This window comes from Spermophilus citellus (genome assembly GCF_964194105.1).
Source record: "Spermophilus citellus genome assembly, chromosome: X".
Taxonomy (NCBI): Eukaryota; Metazoa; Chordata; class Mammalia; order Rodentia; family Sciuridae; genus Spermophilus; species Spermophilus citellus.
Genome location: NC_138190.1, coordinates 10495488 through 10521746, shown reverse-complemented (window position 1 = coordinate 10521746; position 26259 = coordinate 10495488). Strand labels below are relative to the sequence as shown.

Sequence of the window (26259 nt, the reverse complement as noted above, 5' to 3'; positions counted from 1 at the left end):
CCCCCTACCCCCAGTTCTAACTGGCAAACAGCAGGAAACTTACATAACAAGCAATTTTATGGTGCCTAGGACATGACAGGCTCTTTTAGTTCTCAGTATAATCCCATGAGGCTGGTACTATTATCATCAGCATCCTCATTTCACCGAAGAGGAATCTGAGGCACTGAGAAACTGAGCCACCTGCCTGAGATGACACTAAAGGATGCCTCCAGGTGGTGCAGGTAGCAGTCGAATCTGTGCAGCCAAGCTCTGCGGGTTGAGTGACAACTAGTCTGTGGTTAAAGACAGGTTTCCCGCGAAGGCAAATTGGGGGCCTTTGTTCTGATCAGAGCATCTGCTGGGCCCGCACACCCCTCCCGGGACCTGGCGCGCCCCCAAGCTGCCAGGGCGCGCATCTCTTCCATGCGGTGCCGGAGCGGCGCAGAGACCAAAGGGCAACAGAACTGGCCCCAGGGAGATGAAGGGCGGAGCAACAGGATCTGCGCCGAGCGTGAATAAAGGGAGTGGCGGTCAGGGCCCCGCAGACCCAGAGACTCCCGCCTCCCAGAGGCTGCCTTGGGCGAAGCGCTGAGTCACGGTGAGGAGCCTGTGGCCTCAGAGCCAGCCCGCGGTGCGCTCGGTGCGGTTCCCTTGTCCCCCACCGCACGGAGGCTCCAGGGGCCGCCGCGCCTCGCTCCTTGGCCGCCACGATCGCTGTGTGAGTGCCTGGGGCTCCCCCAGAGGTGGGCTGGGTGGAGCATGTTGCAGATCGGTTGGCAAGATACCACCTTCCCAACCCTCTTCAGACTCCTGAAATGACTAAAGATGCTGCAATCAATAGTACTGAGATTTTGTCACAGTGCTAGTTGGCTTTTCTTTCCTCAAAGCACTGAAGCCTGTTAAATACCTCATCAGTTGTTCACAGGCATAGAATTTAATTGTGGGAGTCTGGAAGGACCCAGAATAGTCTAGCTGCGGGTAAACAAAGTTTCTAGTTGCGCTTTTATAGATGTTGACAGGTCTGTACAGCTCTGAGTATTAAACTCCTTTCTCTGCCTTGCATTCTGTCGCCCAATAAATATTTACTAATTATCCACTGGGGGAGGATACATTTTAGGATGGGCCTTGAGTAACTGGAGGGTATTGCTGGGTAGAGCCCCCCTGAGTAATAGCAGCTAACATTCTCCTGGCACTAACCACACCCCTTTGATATGGGCACTTATTTACTCCCACATTATGGATGCGGAAAACTGAAGCATAGAGTCCCAAGTCAAAGGTGAAGGTAGGATGCAAACCTGGGCTTTCTGGCTCCAGAATCTGCTTCTCGCTCAAGCATTTTTTTGAATTTCAGTAGGAAACTTTGAAGGAATTAGTTCTATTTCACTTGAAGAAGAGATTTAGAGAACCGAAGGTACTATTTGCAAATACTTGAGGCGGAAGTGAAGTTAATTATATCTGTTCTGTGATAGTCCATTGGTTAGAACTTACACCCCTCAAAGAGGAAACACTCTTCAATAATAAATGCGGAGTATAGGTCCTCCTGAGTATGGAGTGCACCCTCAAGGGCAGTTCATCCATGAGTTGTCTGAGCTTTAGAAAGCTCGAAAATTTCTTGCCTAGAAAGTTGGCCTTGCACTTTAGGGATAGATGTATTTTTTAATTCAATGACCCTTGAAGATCCCTTTCATTGCTAAGATCTTCAGAATGTTCTGGTGAGAGTCATGGACCTCTTGGTTTTGTGTTTCCTATCTTGCCACACAAATCCTCCTCTGACTCCCTACTTCATGGGTGGTACTAGGGACTGTGTGGGGAGGTCAAGAGAGTGCAGTGTCATAAGGCAGATGTAGTACAAGATAACTAGATTACATGAAATAATGAGCAGGGTACTGGGCACCTAGAAAGTACTATCATTATAGTTATTTTAACTCACCTAATCCACACCCTGTATACATTCAATAAATTGTAGCTGTTGCTGGGCGTGGTGGCACACGCCTCTAATCCCAGCAACTCAGTGAGGCCCTAAGCAACTTAGTGAGACCCTGTCTCAAAATAAAAAAATAAAAAGGGCTGGGGATGTGGCGCAGTGGTAAGGCACCCCTGGGTTCAATCCCTGGCAATCAATCAATCAATCAATCAATTTATAGCTGTTACCCTTTGGGCAAGTCCTAATTTTAATATCCTTTATGTTGTAGTTCTTGGATATTTTCTTGTGTATAACTTCTTTTTTGTTTTCCCTCCTCTTGCCTTTTATCCTCTATGGCAGAGCATCAGAACACTCTCCTTTTGGATTTCTACATGGGGTCTTCCAAGAAGGTTACCATCTCAGTGCTCAGCCGGGAGCAGTCAGAAGGGGTTGGAGCACGGGTGCGCAGAAGCATCGGCAGACCCGAGGTATGTTGGTTGGGTGGCTGCTCCTGTTTTCTTTTCAGAAGGAACTAGTGGGATGTTGAGGATGATTTGGGAAGAGAGGGCCAAGATGGGCATGAGCTTCCCTGTGTGGTGCCATAGATAACAAACTCTAAGCTTCATGATTGAGGCCACATGCAGACCATCCCTATCCTAAAGGGAATTTCTAGAATGTGAATACAGAAGTCCAGGGCAACAAGTATAGTTGAGCTTCAGGAAGTGTGTCTGCTTCTGTCTGCACATCCATGTCCTACCTTGGGCTGACCTGCTCTCTGATTTAGCATGTGCATCACTGAATATACAGCTCCTCAGTTTATATGCTCACAATTCAAAGTATTTGGGAGTAATTTTGGGTCTCAATTCTAAATTCCCAGGAGACAGAATTGATTGGCCTAGCATGGGTCAGGTGTCTATTCCAGGTCAATCCCAAAGTGTCAGGGATTTGGATTCACAGAGAGACTGCTAAGACTCAACTCTGTAGACTTCTGGTGAGGGGCCTATAGATGGGGACTCAGTAAAGGTGAGATAGATATTTTCAACATTAGAGAATCTTTTCACTTGAATTATATTAGGAACTTGAGATTTAAAGGGGAATAAATTCTTAGTATCTATTATTTGTCAATTCCAAAAAATAAATAAGAGGTATCAAATAGTAGTCATAGCCCCGGGGCCATACCAGATTCCAAAATTATTTTTGAATAAGAGGAAATGCATAAGAGAAATGGATTCCATTTTGATAAGTAAGGCTGAGTTGTCAATCCTCTTAAACTCTATTCAGATTGTACCTTTTTTTTGGTTTTATTTATTTATTTTGGTACTGGGGATTGAACTCAGGGGCACTCAATCACTGAGCCACATCCCCAGCCATATTTTGTATTTTATTTAGTGACAGGGTCTCAGTGAATTGCTTAGAGCCTCACTTTTGCTAAGGCTGGCTGTGACGCGCCATCCTCTTGCCTCAGCCTCCCGATCCACTGGGATTATAGGCGTGTACCACTGTGCCTGGCCAGTACCTTGTTTTAAAAATATTTTTTAGTTGTCAAAGGACCTTTATTTTATTTTTTTATATGCAGTGCTGAGAATGGAACCCAGTGCCTCACATTTGCTAGGCCAGTGCTCTACCACTGAGCTACAACCCCAGCCCCTCAGATAGTATCTTGCTACTTTGTGGCTAAACCTAAGTTTTATGCCACTCATTACATAAGACTTACTGTCTGCACCTTTAAACAAAAAGTATCTTTGAAAATTGCTTATAGGGTTTTTAAAACCTGGCTTTCCTCAGTGAATGTGGCTCTGCATTGTTGATAGATTGGATATTTTTAAAAAAGTAGTTATTTATTTTTTTGAATTGACAAATAAAAATTGCATCTACTATCCCAGCACCTCAGGAGGCCGAGGCAGAAGGATCGTGAGTTCAAAGCCAGCCTCAGCAACTTAGTCAGGCCCTAAGCAAATTAACAAGACCCTGTTTATAAATAAAATATTAAAAAGGGCTGGACATGTGGCTCAGTGCTTAAGCACAATCCCTAGTACCAAAAAAAAAAAAAAAAATTACATATACTTATGGTGTACAACATGATGCTTTCATCTATGCTGTTTTAGTCAGCTTTTTCTCTGCTGTGACTAAAAGACTTGACCAGAACAACTTTAGAGAAGGAAAAGTTTATTTGAGGGCTCATTGTTTCAAGGGTAGCTAATACTTTAATGAGTCCAATCATCCATAGACGGCTGGCTCCATTCCTCCGGGCCTGAGGTGAGGTCGGAACATCATGGTGGAAGAGTGTGGCAGAGGGAAGTAGCTCACATGATGATCAGAAAGCAGAGAGAAACTTCACTTTCCAGATACAAAATATACACCCAAAGCCACGCCTCCAGTGCCCACCTTCTCCAGCCACACCCTGCCTGCCTTCAGTTACCACTGGTTTAATCCCATCAGGGGATTAATTCACTGATTGGTTAAGGCTCTCATAATCCAGTTATTTCTCCTGTAAGCCTTCTTGCCTTGACTCACACATGAGCTTTTGGGGGACACCTCACATCTAAACCACAACATATATGTACATTGTGAAATGGCTAAATGAAGCTAATTAACATATGTATTACTTCACATCATTTTTTTTTTCTTTTAGTGGTGAGAATGCTGAAAATCCGTTGTCTAAGCAACTTCCAAGGGTACAATACATTGTCATTAATTGTAGTCCCCATGTTGTGAAATGGATCTATTAAACTTGTTCCCTAATTGAAATTTTGTGACCTTTGACTAACATTTCTCCAGCATCCCCACCTCCACCCCTGGTAGCCACTGTTCTCTGATTCTACTTGTTTAGACCCACATATAAGTGAGATCCCGAAGTATTTATCCTTGTGTGCTGACTTTATTTCACTGAGCATGGACATTGCTGACTGGCCATTGAAGTAGGGGGTGAATTGTCAACCTAACTCTGCAGCAACCCTGCCAGGTTTCCCTGGCTGTTCCCTTGCTATTTCTCTTTACAGGGTTAACTTCTTGTTTACCCACAAATATCTCTCAAGGCCCATCAAATATTGTTTGCTAAGGGTACATGCAGACTGGTTTATACTGAGCTAAATTCGTAGGGGCAGATGGAGGTGGTGTCATATTCTACTATGCTCCATCAACAACAGAACAATTGGAAAGATTTCTCAAACGCTACAGACACCTCTCAGTTAACTGTTATTGTATGTCAAGGGTAGCTAATACTTTAATGAGTCCAACCATCAAGAACACATTTGCTGAGGATTTTCTGAAAAAGAAATTTTGATCTGTTTGGTGGTCTGGTGAAACCTTTAAATTCCTTTGCAAAACAATGTTTTTAGATATATAAAATAGCTGGGTGCTATGGTGCATACCCATAATGCCAACCACATGGAAGACTGAGGCAGGAGAATTGCAATTTCAAAGTCAGCCTCAGCAACTTAGGGTCTTGCTAAGTTGGTTAGGGCTTTACTGTCTCTAAATTTAAAAATATTAAAAAAAAAGAGCTGGGTGTGGTAGTGCACACTTATAATTCCTGCAGTTTTGGAGGCTGAGACAGGAGGATTGCAAGTTCAAAGCCAGCCTCAGCAAAAGCAAGGTGCTAAGCAACTCAGCGAGACTCTGTCTCTAAATAGGACTGGGGATGTGGCTCAGTGGTTGAGTATCCCTGAGTTCAATCCCTGGTACCCATCCACCACCCCACAAAAAAACAAAACAAAACAAAAAAAATTAAAAAGGGCTGGGGATGTGGTTCAGTGGTTAAGCACCCTGGATTCAATCCCTGGTACCAAAATAAATAAATAAATACGTAAAATAAACCACAGAGGATTACCAAGAAAAAATTTTATACTACAATATGGTTAAAATTTTCGAGAACCACTGGTGCAGTGCTGTACACCTGTAGTGCCAGCACTCCTTGGGCTGAGACAGGAGCTTTGCAAGTTTGAAAGCAGCCTCGATAACTTAGTGAGACCCTTATCAACTGAGGGAGACTGGTTTGGGAGAATGCTGTTACACACAGCTGAACCTAATCCTAAATGATATAAAGCCAATAATACCTGAAGTGGCAGGGTACAATCAAGTCATTCTAGGTTGGCCTGAATCAAGACAAGATGGTAGGGCTGGGGTTGTGCCTCAGTGGTAGAGCACTTGCCTTAAATGTGAGGTACTGGGTTTGATTCTCAGCACCACATATAAATAAAAAATAAAGGTCCATCAACAACTAAAATGAATAAATAAATGAAATTTAAAAAAAGACAAGATGGCAGCAGAAAAGGGAGACCCTCCTCACTAAGTTATTCATGACCCTATTTTTGACCATTTAGGTTCTTGCTGTGTTTTTGTTTGTTTGTTTTTTGGTACTGGGGATTGAGCCCAGAGGCACTTAATGACTGAGCCACATCCCCAGTCCTTTTTTATTTAGAGAGAGGGTCTTACTGAGTTGCTTAGGGCCTTGCTAAGTTGTTGAGGCTGGCTTTGAACTCATTATTCTCCTGCCTCAGCCTCCAGAGCTGCAGGGATCACAGGCGTGTGCCACTGTCCTGAATGTTGCCATGTTTTCTCAGCACTACGCACTACCATCTTGTCAGAAAGGTAGATCCCTAGTCTCATCAGCAGAGAATAAAGCCATTTGTCTAATGTCAAGGAAGTTACTTTTCAAATTCTCTGCACCAAGGTTTATATCTCTGAAGAAACATCTCATAAACATTGGACCTCAGTGCTATTCTTTTGGTACAAGGGATTGAACTCGGGGGACACTCAACCACTGAGCCACATCTCCAGATCTATTTTATATTTTATTTAGAGACAGGGTCTCACTGAGTTGTTTAGCACCTCACTGTTGCTGAGGCTGGCTTTGAACTCATGATCTTCCTGCCTCAGCCTCCTGAGCTGTTTTACAGGTGTGCGCCACTGCGCCTGGCTCATATGCATGTTTTTAGTATCCACAATGATTGACTCATGAGCAATCTTATTTTGTGTATATCCTCCTCCATTTCTCCCCTTAAAGCATTTTGAAGGGAACCCTAGCCATCTTTTCATTTATATATATTTCAGTCTGTGTCTATAAAAGAGAAAAATTGAAAATATATGTATGAATACAATCCCATTATCACACTTATAACTTAAAATAATTACTTAATATCATCAAATAGCCCTGCCAAATCTTGGTCTTCATGGATTTAGCCCCTGTTGCTGGTGCTCACCATTATCAAGATACTGAGTTAAGGTAGAGGGTGTAAGAGTCACAGCTCAAGATAGTTCAAGGCTTTATCTAGATTTCCATCTGGGATATGTGCTTGTGGTCTCCTGAAATCTCAGGCCACAGTCTAGATGCTGAGTAAGCCTAGGAGGTTAAGCCTCTGAGCTGCTAGAGGGCCTCCCTTTTTTGCTGCCATCTTGTCTTGATGTAGGCTAACGTAGAATCACTCGATTGTACCCTGCTAGCGCAGGTATTATTGGCTTTATATCATTTAGGATTAGGTTCAGCTGTGTGTAACAGCATTATCTGAAACTAGTGGATAACAGAAGTGTTTGTATTTCTCTTTTGTAAAGCCCCAAAATAGGCAGTCAGGGGGTTAAAGGCCTCACTGTTACTCATTCTATCATAGGTCATAATCCTTGTGGTCCAAGACAACTATTAGGGCTATGTTAGTCATCTTTGCATTGCAGTGATCAGAATACCTGACAAGACAACTTAGAGGAGGAAACATTTAGACTCATGGTTTCAGAGGTTCAGTTCATGGTTGGCCAACTCTATTGCTTTGGGCCTGAGATGAGGCAACATCATGGCGGAAGGGCATAGCGGAGGAGTGCTGCTCTGTTTCTGGCAGCCAAGAAACAGAGGGGAAGAATCCAGGAAGCAGAGAGAGGGGTAAAGGGCCATAGGGAAGATGAACCCTTCCAGGTATGTTCCCAGTGAGCCACCTCCTCCAGTCATGCCACACCTGCTTACAGTTACCACACAATTAGTTCATTCAAACTTGGATGGATGCTTTAAGTTACAGTTCTCATAATCTAATCATTTTGCCTCTGAATATTCCTGCATTAACATAGGAGCTGGGGGGCGGGCGGGGGGGGGGGGGGCATACCTTATATCCAAGCAACAACAAGGGCATCAACAACCATTTACACTTTGCCACACAAAGGAGGAAGAGGGGAAAAGAAAAAGAACACACCTCAGCTGTCCATCCCCCTTTTATAAGGAATTTTCCTAAAGGCTCCACTCTGTAATTTCTACATTGTGGCCATTTTCAATCATATGACTACACCTAGCTACAGAAAACTAGGGAATCTAACACAAGTACTACTCAGGATTTTTGTGGGATACCTTCCTTGTATATAGAAGTATTCTAAATTCAGTGGAGCATCATAACAAAAGCACAGCCCTAGCATCATAACAAAAGCACAGCATGTGTCCTATCCCCAGGGAACTGCCATTCCTAGTTGGTACTTCCAGTGCTTCCTGACTTAAACAAATACCAGGCTGCTGGAGTTTTATTATGGAAGTGCTGTGGGCCAAGGGGTGGTGACCACAGATTTTGATTGAGTTTCTCAGGAGATCAAAAGAAATAACTTGGAAGCTACAGCTTGAATTTGGCAGTTAAAGGATTTGGAAGTGTGTACAGGAAAGGAAAAATTTTAAGGAGCATTAGTTTAATATGTAGAGAAAGAAAGATGTGATTGAGTTGGGGTCTTAGTTAAAACATGTTAGAAAATCAGTTTTCATATAAACTGATCTTATATACAGATAACACATATTTATTTAACACCTTGTGGAATCTATGCTCAATGTTTAGAAAATATTAGGAACTTTGATAAGAACTAATTTTTTCTTTTTTAAAATATCTTTATTTTGTTTATTTATTTATTTTTTGTTTATTTTTATGTGTTGCTAAGGATCGAACCCAGTGCCTCACATGTGCAAGGCAAGTGCTCTACCACTGAGCCACAACCCCAGCCCCAAGTACTAATTCTTGACCCTGCAAGTAACACTTTAGTATAAAAGTTTAACATAAGATACTCATACTTATTGGAGAAAGATAGTCTCTAACACTATCTTTCACCTTTGGCCACTAAAACTGGTTGTTACAGAGCTGGGGCCTTCTGGGAAATTGAGGCATGCAGAGACTCCCCCCCCCCACCTCCTTTCAAACCCCAGTTCTTGCAATCAAGTCAGAAAGATTTCCGACATGTCACTCAGCGTAACAGGCATGAATTGATTGAAGGTATAGAAAAAGGTAAAGGAGATACTCTCAAGGGAGAGAGAGGGTCCTATGAGAGATACAAGGGACAGTTTGCCTCTCCTGCACTCCAGTTTTATTGGGGATCCCAGAGAAGTTTCCAGAGACTCCTACCCATGTTCACCTCTTGACTTTTGACTGACAGCAGGGTGACATCAGACAGGCATCAGACATCTACATCCCCACTGCCATGACCACTCTAGTTATATTGGGCCCTGCTGACTGGTTCTAATTGGATTCTTAACCATTCTTTTATGGTTAAGATTTTATGGTTAGGTTAAGATTTTATGGTTAGGAGGAATTACCCTTATCTCCCTGAGTTTCAGGATCTGGTCACCAAAGTCTCCCTGGTTCCTCCCATCAACTTTATCTTGGGTCTGCATTTCTCCTGCAGTTAACAGGTAGTTTGCTCAGGAATGTGACATAGGTCCAATCATGCCCTGCAGGGCTGCAGGTAAATCACTTCTTGAAAAAGAAAGCATGTGGGGTCAGCACAGTGGGCCCATCTTATAGAATTATTCTCTTGTGTTCCCACCATCCTCATCTGTCTGTCCCCTATCAAGGTCATCTCTCTGACTCGCTTCAACCAACCCCCTGGCTTCTGTAATCTCTTCCTGGTCATGGCTTTCTTCCTGTGTGTGTTCCTACATTATGGATTGGTGACCAGTATTACAAATAGTTTTGATAATGTTGAAATTGTCCCCAAATTGATATGTTGAGACCCTAATCTCGAAGGTGATATTATTAGCAGGTGGAGGCCCTCGAGAGGTAGGTCTTGGGGCTTCGACACTCACAAATGGAATTAATAACCATAGAGTCAGCTGGCCCCTTCCAGTATGTGAGGACACAGCTAGAAGTTGCCATCTATGAACCAGGGGGTGGATCCTCACCAGACTCTGAATTTGCTGGTGCCTTAATCTTGAATCTTGGATTTCTTAGCCTCCAGAACAATAAGAAATATACAATAAGAAATATATATATATATATATATATATATATATATATATATATATATATATGGTCATTTATAAGCCACTCAGTTTATGGTATATTGTTACAGCACCTCAAAAAGAATAAGAAAATTGGCACCAAGAGTGGGGTCATTCTTCCATTGTTTTGGACACTATATCCTAGCTTCTGTTTAAAATGGCTCCTTATCAAGTGGTGATTTGGCCACATGCTTGGTTTTTCTCCCACACATTTCTTTACAATGAGAAAGCTTTATTCCAAGTAGGCTGAGGATTTTCCAAATCTTTTAAGCTCTGCTTCCCTTTTAATTAGCCTGCCTTTCTTTCTTTCTTTCTTTCTTTCTTTCTTTCTTTCTTTCTTTCTTTCTTTCTTTCTTTCTTTTTCTTTCTTTCTTTCTTTCTTTTTCTTTCTTCTGAGAATTAGATCCAGGGGTGCTTAACCATGGAGCCACACCTCTAGCCCTTTTTATTTTTTATTTTGAGACAAGATTTTGGCAAGTTACTTAGGGCATCACTAAGTTGCTGATGCTGGCCTCAAATTTGCAATCCTCCTGCCTTAGCCTCCAGAGCTGCTGGGATTATAGGCCTGTGCCACCATGCCCAGCTTAATGATTAACTCCTACATGTACTTTAAGACCTCCTTTATTCTACCTCATTCTCACATGTGTAAAATTGTCTTTCCTTAGAGCATTTACAATCACATTGCAATACTTGGTTTTGTAGTCTGTTCCATTATGAATCTGTTTAGGACACAGATAATCTTATTTGTACTTCACTATTTATATCTCAAGTGATTATGAAATGTTTGTTCACTCTTAGTAAAACATCAACTCTCTAACACAATCAGAAAAAAAAAATTCCCTATTGTTTCAGGAATAAGGAGTTCTAAGGAGTTCTTTTTAAAAAAAAAAAAATATTGTTTTTGGTACCAGGCATTGAACTCAGGGGTCCTCAACCACTGAGTCACATCCCCATCCCTATTTTGTATTTTATTTAGAGACAGGGCCTCATTGAGTTGCTTAGCACCTTGCCATTGCTGAGGCTGGCTTTGAACTCGAGGTCCTCCTGTCTGAGGCTCCCGAGCCACTGAGATTATAGGTGCGTACCACCGTACAGGCAGAAATAAGGAATTCTTTCTGAAAGCAATTTTCATCACAAGAAGTTGCTTTCTGGCTATGTAGTTTTTGATGAGTTTTGCTAAATCTGTTCATGAATGCAATCTCTGGTATCATGGCTGAAAAAGCACATCTAATCTGATGAATTATATTTTGATTTCAGTTAAAAAATCTGGATCCGTTTTTACTTTTTGATGAATTTAAAGGAGGTAGACCTGGTGGGTTTCCTGATCATCCACATCGAGGTTTTGAAACAGTAAGTATGACAATTTGCCTGTGAAAGTGTGTATTTTAAAACTCACTTCTAATTGAAAATTCAATTTTGGAATAATGGATAATAGACTAAAATTCATTTTATAAGTTTCTGGCTATGCACTGTCTTACCATAGAACTGTAATATCAATTTTACATGAGATGTACTCAAGTTTAAGTATTTACTATTAATATTCTTTGGATTTGTACCACTGGAGACATTTCATTTGAGCAGTTAATAAGCAAAAATTGGCTTCTTAAAGTACTTGTATAATTAAAAAAATTTATTGGAGATGAAAAAACTATTTAAGATGTGATTAGTTATATATATATTTCTATGCAAGAATAGATACATTTAACCTCATGTAATATAAACCCCCAAAGACAATTCAAGAACTCAGTGAGTATTTATACTAGGTTCTAAGAAATTATAGAATCAGGGGGCCAAAATGCAACATAGCCTAAAAATTAGGGTTTTGAGGACATACTTAGACCTTTGCAAGTTTAATTGCACAATTTAGAGATTCTGTTGAATAATATTTTTAGTTTTGGTTAGATATGGAAAAAATATGCAATATAATATTGTGGCACATTCAATGTTTTCCATTTTCCATATATATATATATATATTTTTTTTTTTTCTGGGAGAACTCAGTGACACTTCCTGTTACAAATTTTAGCCATTTGCTCTTTATTCTTTTCTTAATATTCATTTTTTAGTTTTCAGTGACACAACATCTTTATCTTATTTCTATGTGGTGCTGAGGATCAAACCCAGTGCCCCGTGCATGCCAGGCGAGCGCGCTACCACTTGAGCCACATCCCCAGCCCTGCTCTTTATTCTTAACAAACAATCCAGGGCTTGTTAAAGGTTTAATATATTTGCAAAGCCAATTAGTGAATAAGTAAATATTTACTGAAGGCTGGTGACATGCAAGTGTTGGTATAGGGTGATCTTTTGTATTTCCGTGTGTTTGTTGTGTGTTGGGGACTGTTGGTACAAGGCAGAAGGAGTGAGGCTAAAGAAGAATGGGGCATGATCCTTACTCATATGCATATGTGGTCTAGTTAAGGATATGAAAGCTGGCTAGAGAGTTAGCCACCATAGTGTAGAAGTTAAACGAACCCAGAAACTTCTAGAAACAGGATCAGGGTAGTTGGGATCTGTCTTCCTTTAGCAATTTGCCATCTAGTTCATCTCTGCTAATATATCGGGAGCACTGTGCTTTACATAACAGCAATTTCGGGAGCCATGTGTCTCATGTTCTCTATATCTATGTTGGATTTCAACACTTTTCCCAGAACATGTCTCTGCATACCTCCCTCTAGTTTCCATCTTACTAATCCCTTAAAAAATTTTTCAAACGTCATAATGTCCATCAAGTTTTCCAGACAATCCCAAGAGGAAGCACTTTCTCCTTTGTTTGATCTGCATAGCATTATATTTTTTACTAGTCTCACATACATTATACATTAAGGGTGGTCTTGATCATTTTCTGTCTGTCTTGTGTTAGAGTTGGGACTTACCAAAACCTCCCCTCACCACACCCAAGAAAACTGTAAATTGCTTCAGTAACTACTGGCTAAAATTAATTGGATAATAAAGATGACTTTTGCTGAAGACAACAAGTATATTTAATAAAATGAATGGGGAAACATATTACTTTCATTTCCATTATGGAAAGTGCCTTCTAAGGGGACTGTTTTATATATTGGAAGGCATTCAACTTTAAAAACTCAACTGTCAAATATCCATGTTTGGTGCTTTCTTTTTAAAATTTTTCCTTAAATCTGTAAATTAGTAATCACAGGCGATGCTCATTATTTGTGGATTGCATATTCATGAATTCACCTACTTGGAAAATTCACTGGTAACCCCAAATCAATACTTGTGGGGCTTTTGTGGTAATTCATGGACATGTATGGAGTGGTGCAACATTGGAGTTGCCCAGTGTTCATGTTCCCACCTAAGGTTGAATAAGGTGATGCTCGGCTTTCTTGTTTCAGTTCTCATAATGTAAGCAAGTGTCCTTTTCATGGTCTTAGTGTCACATTTCTTATATTTTCATGCTTCTTCTTGGTAATTTCACTGTTAAAGTGGCTCCCAAGCATAGTTCCATAGTGCTGTCTAGAACCCCTATGCACAAGAATACAGTTAATGTGGGGCTGGGGTTGTAGCTCAGTGGTAGAGTGCTTGCCTCTAATGCGTGAGGCCCTGGATTCGATCCTCAGCAACACATAAAAATAAACAAATAAAAATAAACATATTGTGTTCATTAACTAAAAATAAATAAAGAATACCGTTAATGTGTCTTTTCTCATGGAGAACAGTGTATCTTACATAAACTGTGTTCATGTATGAATTGTAGCACTGTTGGCTGAGAGTTTAATGTCAATTAATTGACAGTACATATTACATAATGTGTCTTTACACAGAAACACATAAAACAGAGTCAGATATTGACAGGTTGACAAAAATACTATGGAGGCTTGAAGGAACCCAATCCTGTATTTCCTGTAGGAACAGTGGTTCAGCATTCACTAATCCAGTGATCATGGTAACTTTATAAAACATAACTGCCTTGAATCATGAGAAATGACTGTGTTGGTTTTCCCCACGAGGGTTGGTAAGCCAGGGACACAACTGTCTATTCATATGGACTTTAAAAAGTCTACAATTTAAAGCCAAGTTCACCTGTAGTCTCTCATCACCTTTTCTTCGGAGGTTTATCTAACTTATACAGGCTTATAAATTTTGAAAATGCTGGCTAATATAAAGAACAAAATTAGGATTTGCTGTTATGTTATCTTAGTGTACAAAAATATTGTTATTTTTGATCTATTTTCCTCCAGTACTTTTTTCTGTTATCTTGCTATATATGTTTTGCATTTTTTAACCTAACATTATACTGTTAGCATTTTTCTAATATTCTTCAAAAACCTAATTTTTATTGGTCTCATTAAGTATCTGTCATGATGATTGTACCAATTGACATTATCATAGTGAAGTATGAAAGCAACTGTTTTCCTTCAACATCACCAACATAATGCATTTACTTGACTTTTTAAATCTTTGCCCTTTTTCTTTCTTTCTTTTTTTTTTTTTTTTTGGACTGGGAATTAAACTGAGGGGCGGGTGCTTTATCATTGAGCCATATCTCCAGTCCTTTTATTAAAATTTTTTTTTTTTTTTAATTTTGAGACGGGTCTCACTAAGTTGCTTAAGGCCTTGCCGAGTTGCTGAGGCTGGACTGAAACTTGTGATGTTCCTGCCTCAGCCTCCTCAGTTGCAAGGATTACAGATGTGTGCCATGGATCCCAGCTAAATCTTTGCTATTTAGACAAGTGAAAAACAATGCCTCATCATAGTTTTAATTGACATTTCTTTTATTTGAGCAAGGTTGATTTTCTTTTCATTTTAAAACATTCATTTATCATAGATATTTAGATCTTTGGCCTATATTTTTTCTGTTGTGCTGTATTATTAATAGTGTGTAAACCATAAGTATCTCCTTTTCAGGCTAAACTAAACTTTGGCAGGACTTGCCAAGGTTTATTTTTATTTTTTTTGGCAGGGGTGGTGGGGGGGTATACTGGGGATTGAACTCAGGGGCACTCAATCACTGAGCCGCATCCCCAGCCCTATTTTGAATTTTTATTTATTTAGTTAGTTAGTTTTCGGTGGACACAACATCTTTGTTTGTATGTGGTGCTGAGGATCGAACCTGGGCCGCACGCATGCCAGGCGACCACGCTACCACTTGAGCCACATCCCCAGCCCCTTGCATTTTATTTAGAGACAAGGTCTTAATGAGTTGCTTTAGCACCTCACCACTGCAAAGGTTGGCTTTAAACTTGTGATCCTCCTGCCTCAGTCTCCTGAGCTGCCTGGATTACAGGCATGCACCACCACACCCAGCTCAAGGTTTATCCTTATTGGTATTATTTTTATTATTTTACATAAGTTCCTTATATATTAAGGAAGCAAGATCCTCTTAGTGATAGGAGGTGAAATAGTGTTAAGAAAGATTAGATTGTTTTGCATGTCTCCAAACAAAGCATAGATACTAGTTAACTAATAGAAGAACTTTCTAAGCTGAGTGTGGCGGTGCATGCTTATAATCCCAGTGACTCAGGAGGCTAAAGCAGAAGGATGGCAAGTTCAAAGTCAGTCTCAGCAACTTAGCAAGAGCCTGTCCCAAAATAAAAATAAAAAGGTCTGGGGATGTGGCTCAGTGGTTAAGTGCCCCTGCATTCAATTCCCAGGACCAAAAGATTTTAAAGAGGCCTGAGCAGTAAGGGGTGGAATAATTTTGCAGTTATCCAATTTTTAGTCTCTCCTGATATGATAATTTGTTTAGGGCAGCTATAAATGGTCACAAGCACAGGATGATCTGAAAAATAACGCCCTGCCCAAGTTTAGTTTAGTTCAAAAAAGAGGTACTTAGCTAGGCATGTTGGTGCATACCTGTGATCCCAGTAGCTCAGGAGGATTGTGAGTTCAAAGCCAGCCTCAGCCATGGTGAGTTCCTAAGCAACTCAGTGAGACCCTGTCTCTAAATAAAACACAAAATAGGCTGGGGTTGTGGCTCAGTGGTCAAGTGCCCCTGAGTTCAATCCCCAGTACCCGCACGCCCCCGCCCCCCCCCCCCGAAAAAAAAAGACGTACTCACAGCACACACCTACCCTGAGAAGAAACATATTTTGTGTCTTTCAAAACCACCCTTAAATTATGGTCTTAAATCTTCCCAGGTTTTATCACTGAAAAGTCTCATGTCCCTGGGAACCCCTCAGGCCTGGATAAACTGAGATGGTTAGTGGTTACTCCTGCGTCATTTTAGGATGGACTCATTCATTATGTTCTTAGTTAGGCTAAAAAGTATTTTAAAAAAAGTTTTTCACTACAAGCCTCAGCAGGTCCTTTGATTTTCTTCATGAGAACAAAACCACCCTGTTTCCAAGGGTGTGCCTATCAGAAAAGCCACACTCATAATAACTGGTTGGTAGCCAGCAGCATTTGCAGGCAGTTCCTGAACAATATCCTAGAGAGGAAGGGAAAGGCCCTAGTGATTCACACCTAAAACTTATGACCAAATTCCAGCGTCCTATCTCCCACACAGCCTGTTTCTTCTAGCTTGCTATGCGCCATTTTCAAAAGCAAACCATATCATCCAGGCTGAATTAAGGCTGAAAAAAAAGAGAGAGAGAGAGAGAGAGAGAGAGAGAGAGAGAGAGAGAGAGCGAGCGCGCGCTTGATGGGAAGAAAAAAAGCTTCTGGAAAAATTGGGAAATGATACTTTCCTAATATCATAGAGACTATTGTTTCATGAGTATCTTATGTCATATTTATTTATTAAAATTTGTTCTAATTAGTTATATATGATAGTAGTTATGTCATATTTAACACTCAGATATTGCTAGCCCAAACTGGATTCAGCTACTGTGAATTTTCTTTTGTTATCATATTACCTACAAACGAATAATTTTCTTCCTCCTTTCTAATATCTATGACTCTTATTAGTAATGGTTTAAAGCTCTCAGAACCATATGAAATTGTGATTGGAGGACTCAGGACTTGTCCTAAAGTTGTGGGTATAGTGAAACATATGGATTTTAGAATATATGTTGTTGATTTGGGGGAGAAGCTAAGAGATGATAGGAGGGACATCCCCACCCCTATGATATCCCTGGGCACCACCATACTAAGAATGTCAACCAAAACCTCTAAGTAAATGGCTGGATCTAAAATAGCTATGTAAAAATCAACCACTTTTCTACATAAAAGCAATAAACAGATGTAATTCAGGGAAAACATTCTCTTCCTAATGCAAATAAGAACCTCATATAATTCCAGAGAAAGAAGTTATTTCCCATTAACACAGTAATCCTACTTCTATGAATCTAATAATTTCCTGGAAAACAGCCCAGAGTAAGAACAAAGGCTTATTATACATGTTTGCCCCAGTACATTTTTTTTAAAGAAAAGAACAAAGTTATTCAGAGTAATAGGGTGATAATTACATATGTGGAAATTATATATGAGGAAATTATTATGTGTCTGGAAAATGAAATATTAAGCTGCATTATTTATAAAGATAATGTTGTAAACTGTTTAAATATTTATCAATCACAGACTGTTTACATTGAGATTTTTCTTTTTTTTTTTTAAGAGAGAGAGAGAGAGAGAATTTATTAACATTTATTTTTTAGTTCTCGGCGGACACAACATCTTTGTTGGTATGTGGTGCTGAGGATCGAACCCGGGCCGCACGCATGCCAGGCAAGCGCGCTACCGCTTGAGCCATATCCCCAGCCCCACATTGAGATTTTTCAACCTCAGCAACTATTGACATTTTGGATGGATGATTCTTTGCTGCAGCAGGGGTGGAGGGGAGAAGTTCTGTGTGTTGTAGGATGTTTAATGGTGTCCCTGGCCTTTACCCACTACATGCCAATAGCATCTACCCCCAATTACTGCAATAAAAATGTTCCCAAATCTTGTCAACTGTCTGCTGGGTGGGAGGAAGTAGGGTCAAAATCACTTGTGGTTGAGAACCAGTAGTTTAAATCTAGTATCTATGTAATAGCTCACTACCCAGTCCTTAAGAAGAATAACACAGTTTGGTAGGTATTAGTACAGAACAAACCCCATGATATTTGGAAAGCGACAGAAGCAAGGTATAGAAATTATAGCACAGTGAAGGATTTATATAAAAGCAAAAGGTATACCTTTACTGTTTAATGGTTTATTATCAGGATTATTGTTAGGAGGTCGGATTATTTTAATTCATGGTTACTTCCACAGACTATATGGAATCAAAGAAAATAACATTACAAAACACATGTTACAGTACCAAAAGAAGTGGTGCTTAGAAAGAAAATGAACAAATCATTACAGCTACAACAAATTCTTGGGCATACCTAGATTATCTCTGAATGGGTACTTAAGAAATTGGTGACATTGTTTCCAGGGAACATTTCTGGATGACAAGGGAGAAGGGGTGGGAAGTTTGTTAACTTTCACTCCTTTTTTTTTTTTTTTTTTTTTTTTTGATACTGGGGATTAAACCCAAGAGCTCTTAACCACTGAGCTACATCCCAGCTTTTTAGACAGGGTCTTGCTAAATGGCTTAGGGCCTCAGCTAAGTTTCTGTGGCTGGCTTTGAACTTGTGATTCTTCTGCCTCAGCCTCCTGAGTGGTATGCCACTGCACCTGGCAGAAGCTATCACTTCTAATAGAGGATCTGGGAGGTTTCAGGGGGAATGTGGACATTTATATTAAGACCTTCAGGAATAAGTAAGATTTGACTGGATAGTGCAAGTTAAGTGTGGAGGTTCTGGTTTAGAGGATATAATAGAAACAGTAAGTAGCCTAGTCACACTTAAAAACTGTATGAACAGCCCAGCATGGTGGCTCACATCTGTAATCCCAGCGGCTCAGGAGATCGAGGCAGGAGGATTGCAGTTTCAAAGCCAGCCTCCACAATTTAGCAAGGCCCTAAGCTACTCAGTGAAATCCTGTCTCAAAATAAAATGGCTGGGGAATGTGGCTCAGTGGTTAAGTGCCACTTGAGTTTACTCCCTGGTATAAAACCAAACCAAACCCTGTATGTACAAGGGCAGGATGGGGCTGGGGGATGTGATGGCATCTACAGCTATAGATTGGGTCATTGTTGGAGAAGGTCTTCAAGGCCAAGCTTGATCTCTAGTTGGGAGTGAATGGCTGATATTATACATTCTGAAACTGTCAGGTTGAAATAATTTTGTTAAAATAGAGCCATCTCTAGCCTAAAAGTCCAGCTTTTTTGGAGAGTATTATTTATGTTGGTGTTTCTCAACTGGATAATTTTGCCCACCCAGGTCATTTGGCAATTTATATAGTCATTTCTAGTTGTCACAACTGATATGACACTGCCATCTAGCGGATAGTGGCCAGAGATGCTGCTAAATATCCTATGGTGCACAGGGCAGGTCCCACAACAAAGAATTAAAACCTGGTTTATGTCAACAGGCATAAACCACGTAGAGGAAGGGAGAACTTTAACTGAAATATTTTTTGAAAATAATCCAAATAAAGTCCAAATTTTCCCATCCATCTCACCCAAACTACATTATAATTACAAGCAGAAACCATCCATTCATCCGAGAATACTTTCCTAAAATTCTTAAGTAGAAAAGTTGGTGTGTGTGCTTGTGTGTAAAAAGACTCTAAACTAGTTATTAAAAGATTATTTTATGTTGGGCGTGGAGGTACACTCCTGTAATGTCTCAGAAAGCTGAGATAGGAAGATTGCGAGATCAAAGACAGCCTCAGCAAAAGTGAGGTCCTAAGCAACTCAGTGAGACCCTGTCTCTAAATAAAATGCAAAATAGGGCTAGGGATGGGTCTTAGTGATTGAGTGCACCTAAGTTAAAGCCCTAATACCAAAAATAGTAATAATAAAATAAAATAAAATAAAAGGACTGGGGATGTGGGTCAGTGGTTAATTGCCCCTGGTACCAAAAAAAAAAAAAAAAAAAAAAAAAGAAAAGAAAAGAAAAGAATTGTTGTCCCCTCATTTTACAAATGAGGCACTCCTCAAGCTGAAATAATTGAATAATTGTGTTAAAGCAGAACCATCTTTAGCCTAAAGAAATGGTGATTTGTCAAGTTCACTTGCAGAGCAGGATTGGACAGGCCTGTGTGATCCCAGGCCCACACTTGTCCACTCTTCCATACTACCACTCCCTTCCAGAACAAGGTTGCCTTTCTGTACATGTGATGTTCTTTCAATACACTCACATGTTCCGATGAGTAAAAGGTTTTATTACTATTAGAAATGAGATTGCATGAGTAGCATAGATCACAGAACTATTAAACATTCCATACTTCTTCCAAACTTATTTACTATGGGACCTAATGTTTTCTGAGGTTAGGGATCCAGATTTTCCTACCTGAGAGTGCAAAGTAATGCTGTTTATCTGAACTTCTAGTTTAGTGAAAAAATGAATTGTTATACCTGGATATAGAAGGACTTTCTAAAGTCACAAGGAGACCCTTCATGATCTAATAACATAATAGTTAACAAATTCATACTTAAATCACTCATACATTTTATTACAAACTAAAAATTCTTTTTCTTCTTCTGTACACTTCTGGCCCCATCTTACCCTGGGTTTTCCTCAATATATCAATCTTTTAAGGCCCATCTGGAAAGATGCCTCTCCTGTGAATGATTCCCCAATTCTTCCAGATTGTTTTTTACCAGAATTAATCCTTCTGTGTATCCACTGGAACTGCTCCTATTCCTCTTTATCTTTTCTTTTTAAATTTTTTTTTAGTTGTAGATGGATACAATATCTTTATTTTTATTTATTTATTTTTATGTGGTGCTGAGGATCGAACCCAAGGCCTCACACATGTGAGGCAAGCACTCTGAGCTACAGTAACCCCAGCCCTCCTCTTTATCTTTTCTACACTTGTCTGTATATTTTAATAGCTTAATCCCCTACTGGAATGGTAGCTCCCTAAGGGTAGAGAAGTAATGGTCACTATGTTCCTTCTTGATGATTCCTAACTTCCTGTTTGTGATTTTTATTATATTTCCCCCTGTGCAGGCCAAAATGCAAAACAGAAAAATGATTAAGAAAAATAGTAGGGATAAATTTATTTTATTTAAAATAATGCCAAGTGTGGTGATACACACCTGTAATCCCTGCTACTCAGGAGACTGAGGCAGGAGGATCACATGCTCAAGGCCAACCTGGACAAACATAGCCAGACCCTATCTCAAAATAAAAAATAAAGAGGGCTGGGGATGTGACTCATTGCTTAAATGCCCTTGGGTTTAATCCCTGGTACCAAAAATAAATTATTTAAAATTTTGGAAAGATTCTTTTTTATGTAGATATTGCTATTATTTCTTTTTTGATTGTTTACATGGACTTTCTTTTATAAAATGATGGCCATATAGTCTTCATGTCTCTTCAAAACTATTGAGCTCATGAAAAGCAAGGAAAGAATGAGAAAGTGCCACAGGTGGAAGAAACTGAAGAGACACGATGACATGGATCCTGGAGCAGATAAAAGACATTAGTGGAAAAATTGGTGAAATCCATATATGTATATACTTTACTTAATAGTGACATATCTAATCAATGGGTACAAACTTACACTTAGGGGAAAAATTTCTGGTAAAAATTGCTTACAGCCTCCCTAAGTTACTGAGGCTGGATTTGAACCTGTGATCCTACTGCCTCAGCCTCCTGAGTCACTGGAATTACAGGTGTGTGCCACCACACCCAGCTATAATAACATTTTAAATTAAATATTAAAACCAAAGGGAAATTGACACAAGTCTCTCAAACCTGTACCTATGTAAGAGCCCTACAAGCCCCAATCTGCCTAGGACTCTGTGCTGGAGTAGTTTTCAGGAACTTCATTCGCAGGTGTCTCCCTGGACAATTTTTTATCAGAGTTTGAGCTGATCAGAATAACTTCCCTCTAAACTACAACATAGCTGGTGCTTTGGCGATAAGATGGCAGCCTGCTATACTGACACTCAGTTCTTAAGCTCAGGTGCCATGCATGTGCTAGAAGGCATATTTACTTATCCTGGTTTGGTGAGGCGTGATTGTGGAAGTGAGCACACATCATTTGGGTCAGCAGAGGGCGCTCTTAAGCAACAGTCGTAGTAACTACCTACTTTCTCCACTGGGTGTGGACAGAAGACTGTTGCATGGGGGAGATTTTGTGTAATCGTAGAAGTTGGCAAATCATTCCTTTGAGGACCCTTAAATATAAGGTGGAAGGTAAAACAATGCAGGTAAAGCACCTTTATTACATTTTATAGAATATAGGTGGTACCAGTTAGGAAGCTGGGCTACTGATTACATAGACAGGCAGCAGTAGTTTGTCCAAAGAGATTCCTCAACAGTTTGAACTTGTTCTGGATTCAAAGAGGAAGAGGCATCCTATCCCTGTGATTCTAGAAGTAGATGCTGCAATTCAGCTTGCCTGAATACTTAGGTTTGTGAATATGATTAATGTGCATGTCTAGAAATTTTAATCAGAATAAAAGGAAAATGAGTAGGTTTGGGAGACTTTTGAGAATGTGAACAACAGAAAAATATGAGGAAAATAGCCAGATCTCTCTCTCTCTCTCTCTCTCTCTCTCTCTCTCTCTCTAGTTAGATATTATCAGGTAGAACTCCTTAATATCCATACCAATGAAGGACTCTATATGATCACTTCAAATCAGGATACTGCGGCTCTGGGTCCCTTGGCTAAGCTCTTCTTTTCACTTAGGAATCATGAAACCTATTATCAGCTTTGCATACTGAGGCACGAGATCCTTTCTCTGAGCTAGCCAGTTCACCTGAAGCCACTGACATTGGTAATGTCCTGTTGTTACCTGTGTGAAACCCCTACAATTTGGCTGCTATTGCAACACCTGCCAGATCTGTCAGAGGAACCACTGTGTTTGCAACACTATGTTACATGGCATCAGCATTTGTGAGGCAACTGGGGAGGGTGAAAATAGTTTTATTTTCAGAGACAGAAAATGTTGATTTAGGTCCTTGCTCTGCTCTTAAGAACCACACACAATTGTACTTGGCCACAATGTTTTCATCAGCAATGTGTAGATGATGATATGTACCCAGCGTCAGATGCTTTGTAAAGGCTGAAATTCTATGCAAAGGCAAGATGTCATTCGTTCATTCATTCATTCATTCAGCGAATCTTCAGTGTCAGCTGTATGCTGGGTTTTGTTGAAGATGAGTTTAAAAAAAGTCCTTGCCCTCAGGGATTTTATGTTCTCTTAGGGAAGATGGATAATAAATGAATAACCAAATAATTTTATAATATAGTGTTATGTAGTAAAAAATCTGGAAGAAACAAATCGGGGTATGAGATAAAGATTAGATTGAAATGAAACTGTAAAATTAATATGTGATATTAATTATAATAATAATAAAGACTAAATTGATAAATTAGATGCAATGGGCTGGTCGAGGCAGGTTTACTTAGGCAGTGACATTGAGCCTGAATGAAGTGAGGAAGTGAACCATGAGAACGTTGGGGGAAATATATATCAGAAAGCATGAGGGTCTGAGGGAGGACCCACAAATGGGATCTCTGCCCAAGGAGGTGTAACAGATGGGCTAACTCTAGAACTTACTGAGCAGGTACTTTGCACACATGACCTCATAGCTTCCTTCCAAGGTCCTTTTTTTTTTTTTTTTTTTTTTGGTACTGGGAATTGAACTCAGGGGCACTTGAGCCACATCCCCAGCCCTATTTTGCATTTTATTTAGAGACAGGGTCTCATTGAGTTGCTTAGTGCCTCATTATTGCTGAGGCTGGCTTTGAACTTGCAATCCTCCTGCCTCAGCCTCCAGAGCTGCTGAGATTATAGGCATGCGCTAGCACACCCAGCCCAATGTTCATTTTTACATGCATAAATTGAGCCTCCAAGAAATTAAAGGACTTCACCCCACATCTCGCACCTGGTAAATAGCAAACCTGAGATTCCAACCAGGGCACCCAAACTTGACTGATTTCTGGAGACAGAGCCATGTCAACAATGGGAAGTGAAAGCAGGAGTCCCTGAAGCATCTGGGCCTCTTCAGGGTGTGACACAGAAATGTCATGAAGGGACCTAGTAGAATTTAAAGTAGTTGGGTTTGCCTGTGGGCTAAACACCTGAACTGTGTTGGTCATTTTCTTCCTTTTTAATTAAAACTACTTTTTGTTTCTTGTGAAGGTACATATGTGGGGTTTTGGATTAGATGAATCAATTTAATGGGATGATATTTTTAGGTTTTTGAGTGATTGCTCAAGTTGGCAAATCATTGTTAATCATTGTTAAATTATTTGTGTAACCTAGCTTGTGTTCTTCATTGTATGGATTCAGACATCATATTTCTATCCCTGACACTAGTTAGCAGAGTCTATTATGCAGGCTGTTCCTTGGTGGCATTTCTCATCAGCCATATATGACCGCAACTTGTGTTTTTGTTTTGTTTTACTCAGCTACAAAGAGGCGGGGGGGGGGGGGGGAAGCTACCACTTAAGGGCAAATGTAAAAAAAGAAAAATATAATTTCCCCTATAATATAAACTTTTTACTTTATTTTTTTTAAAGAGAGAGTGAGAGAGGAGAGAGAGAGAGAGAGAGAGAGAGAGAGAATTTTTAATATTTATTTTATTTTTTTTTAATTCTCGGCGGACACAACATCTTTGTTTGTATGTGGTGCTGAGGATCGAACCCGGGCCGCACGCATGCCAGGCGAGCGCGCTACCGCTTGAGCCACATCCCCAGCCCCAAACTTTTTACTTTAAAGAAAAAGTCTTGCATCTTATTTCGAAACAGAATAAAGAATAATAAAGAAAAAGTCTTGCATCTTATTTCGAAACAGAGCACCCACACTCTTCCTTCTAGGTACCATTTGGAAAGAAACAACAAACTATATTTTCTTTTGGGTTGTAATTCTTCAGAATTAATTTATAGTTCCTTGAGGGACACCTTTCCTAAATTACATATGGCAAGTGACACTTTTCTGTCATCACTGTTATGGGTTTGTTTCTTTCTCCCTCCATACACAAACACAAAGAAATAAGAACTGACAAGGAAGCAAAAATATTTAGTAAAGATCCATGGAAAGGACTAGAAGGAGGAAAGGAGGAAGACAGACCAAGAAGCACATCAACTGCTTTAAGAAAACACCTGGTTCAGATTACAAACTTCTTACTTAATTAGACACACACAACCCTTGACTTTAAACATAACACTCAGAATTCGTCAGCCACCCACGGCAATTCTCCAGGTGTTTGTGATTATGTAATGCCCTTAAAAATCATCTGGATTGTGTCAACTCTCAGAAGTACTGCTTGACTTTTTGTAAAAAGAAATCCTCTACGGACATTAATTTATATGTAAGGTCTCAGGGTAACATTTATAGCACTTAGCCAAAAATAAAAGATTATAATAAAAGGTCAGGGTTTCCTTGGTTTCTGAGGGTTTTTTTTTTTTTTTTTTTTTTTTTTTTGCTTTAAATAGTAAAAGGTAGGCATTATGTGTTGAGTAATTCTTCATTGACCAGACTTCTAATTCAGATTTTATAGTCTTTGGGGTGGGAGAAACGATGTTTACTTTATTAATAATCAGGGAGAAAGAGAAGGTCCACTCTGCAAACATGAGTGTCTGAGTGTCTTTGCAGTCTTTGAGAACAGGGTTGAAGTTATTCTTTAAAAATCAAATTTGAAAATTAAAAAAAGAAAACCTCTCCTCTCTTGGTGTCCACTTAAATTTTCATCTTTAAATGAGTCACAACACAATTTATTTTTTTGAAGTTCTCTGGCATATTTTCTGATGATTAGCAAGTTGAAAGTCCTTAGGTTTGGATAACTGAAAATTTGGGGATGGAAAAGAATATGATTGGAAAGGGACTATTTGAGAACCCAAAGAGGAGCTTCAGTCCCAACACAATGGGAATGGCTTTTCTTATCCAATTATTTAAATTGAAAGTGTATATGTAGGGCTGGGGTTGTGTATGAAAGTGTATATGTAGGGCTGGGGTTGCCATTCTAGACTCACTTCTTAGAGTTTAGCTGATTGTTTGAAAATTGGAAGGTTTTTGCTCCTATTCTGACATGAATGTCCTCTATAAAAATCACAGGTCTTTTCTACCCTAGTAGCGCATGTTAAAGTCTGAGCTATATGGCCTTACATGTGATAGGGAGTTATTCTTCTTATTCTTCATATTTATTCTATGTCTCCTTGCTTTCCTGTTCATCTCTGGTTCACCTAAGCAGGGAACAGA

General features: G+C 39.8%; 1 protein-coding gene across 2 annotated transcripts in view; it reads left to right on the top strand.

The window, feature by feature from the left end:
* Nucleotides 1–409: 409 nt before the first annotated feature.
* The window catches only part of PIR (pirin), a 105180-nt gene continuing 79330 nt past the window's right edge, over nucleotides 410–26259 (top strand). Inside the window, exons 1-3 of one of the 2 annotated variants that reach the window (XM_081276567.1) lie at nucleotides 410–577; nucleotides 2243–2370; nucleotides 11367–11459. In XM_081276567.1, coding sequence (XP_081132693.1) covers nucleotides 2275–2370; nucleotides 11367–11459 — 189 coding nt within the window. In that variant the 5' untranslated portion in view covers nucleotides 410–577; nucleotides 2243–2274. Of the gene's footprint in view, nucleotides 698–2242; nucleotides 2371–11366; nucleotides 11460–26259 lie in introns of both variants that reach the window. The other variant, XM_081276566.1, reaches the window with a different exon arrangement.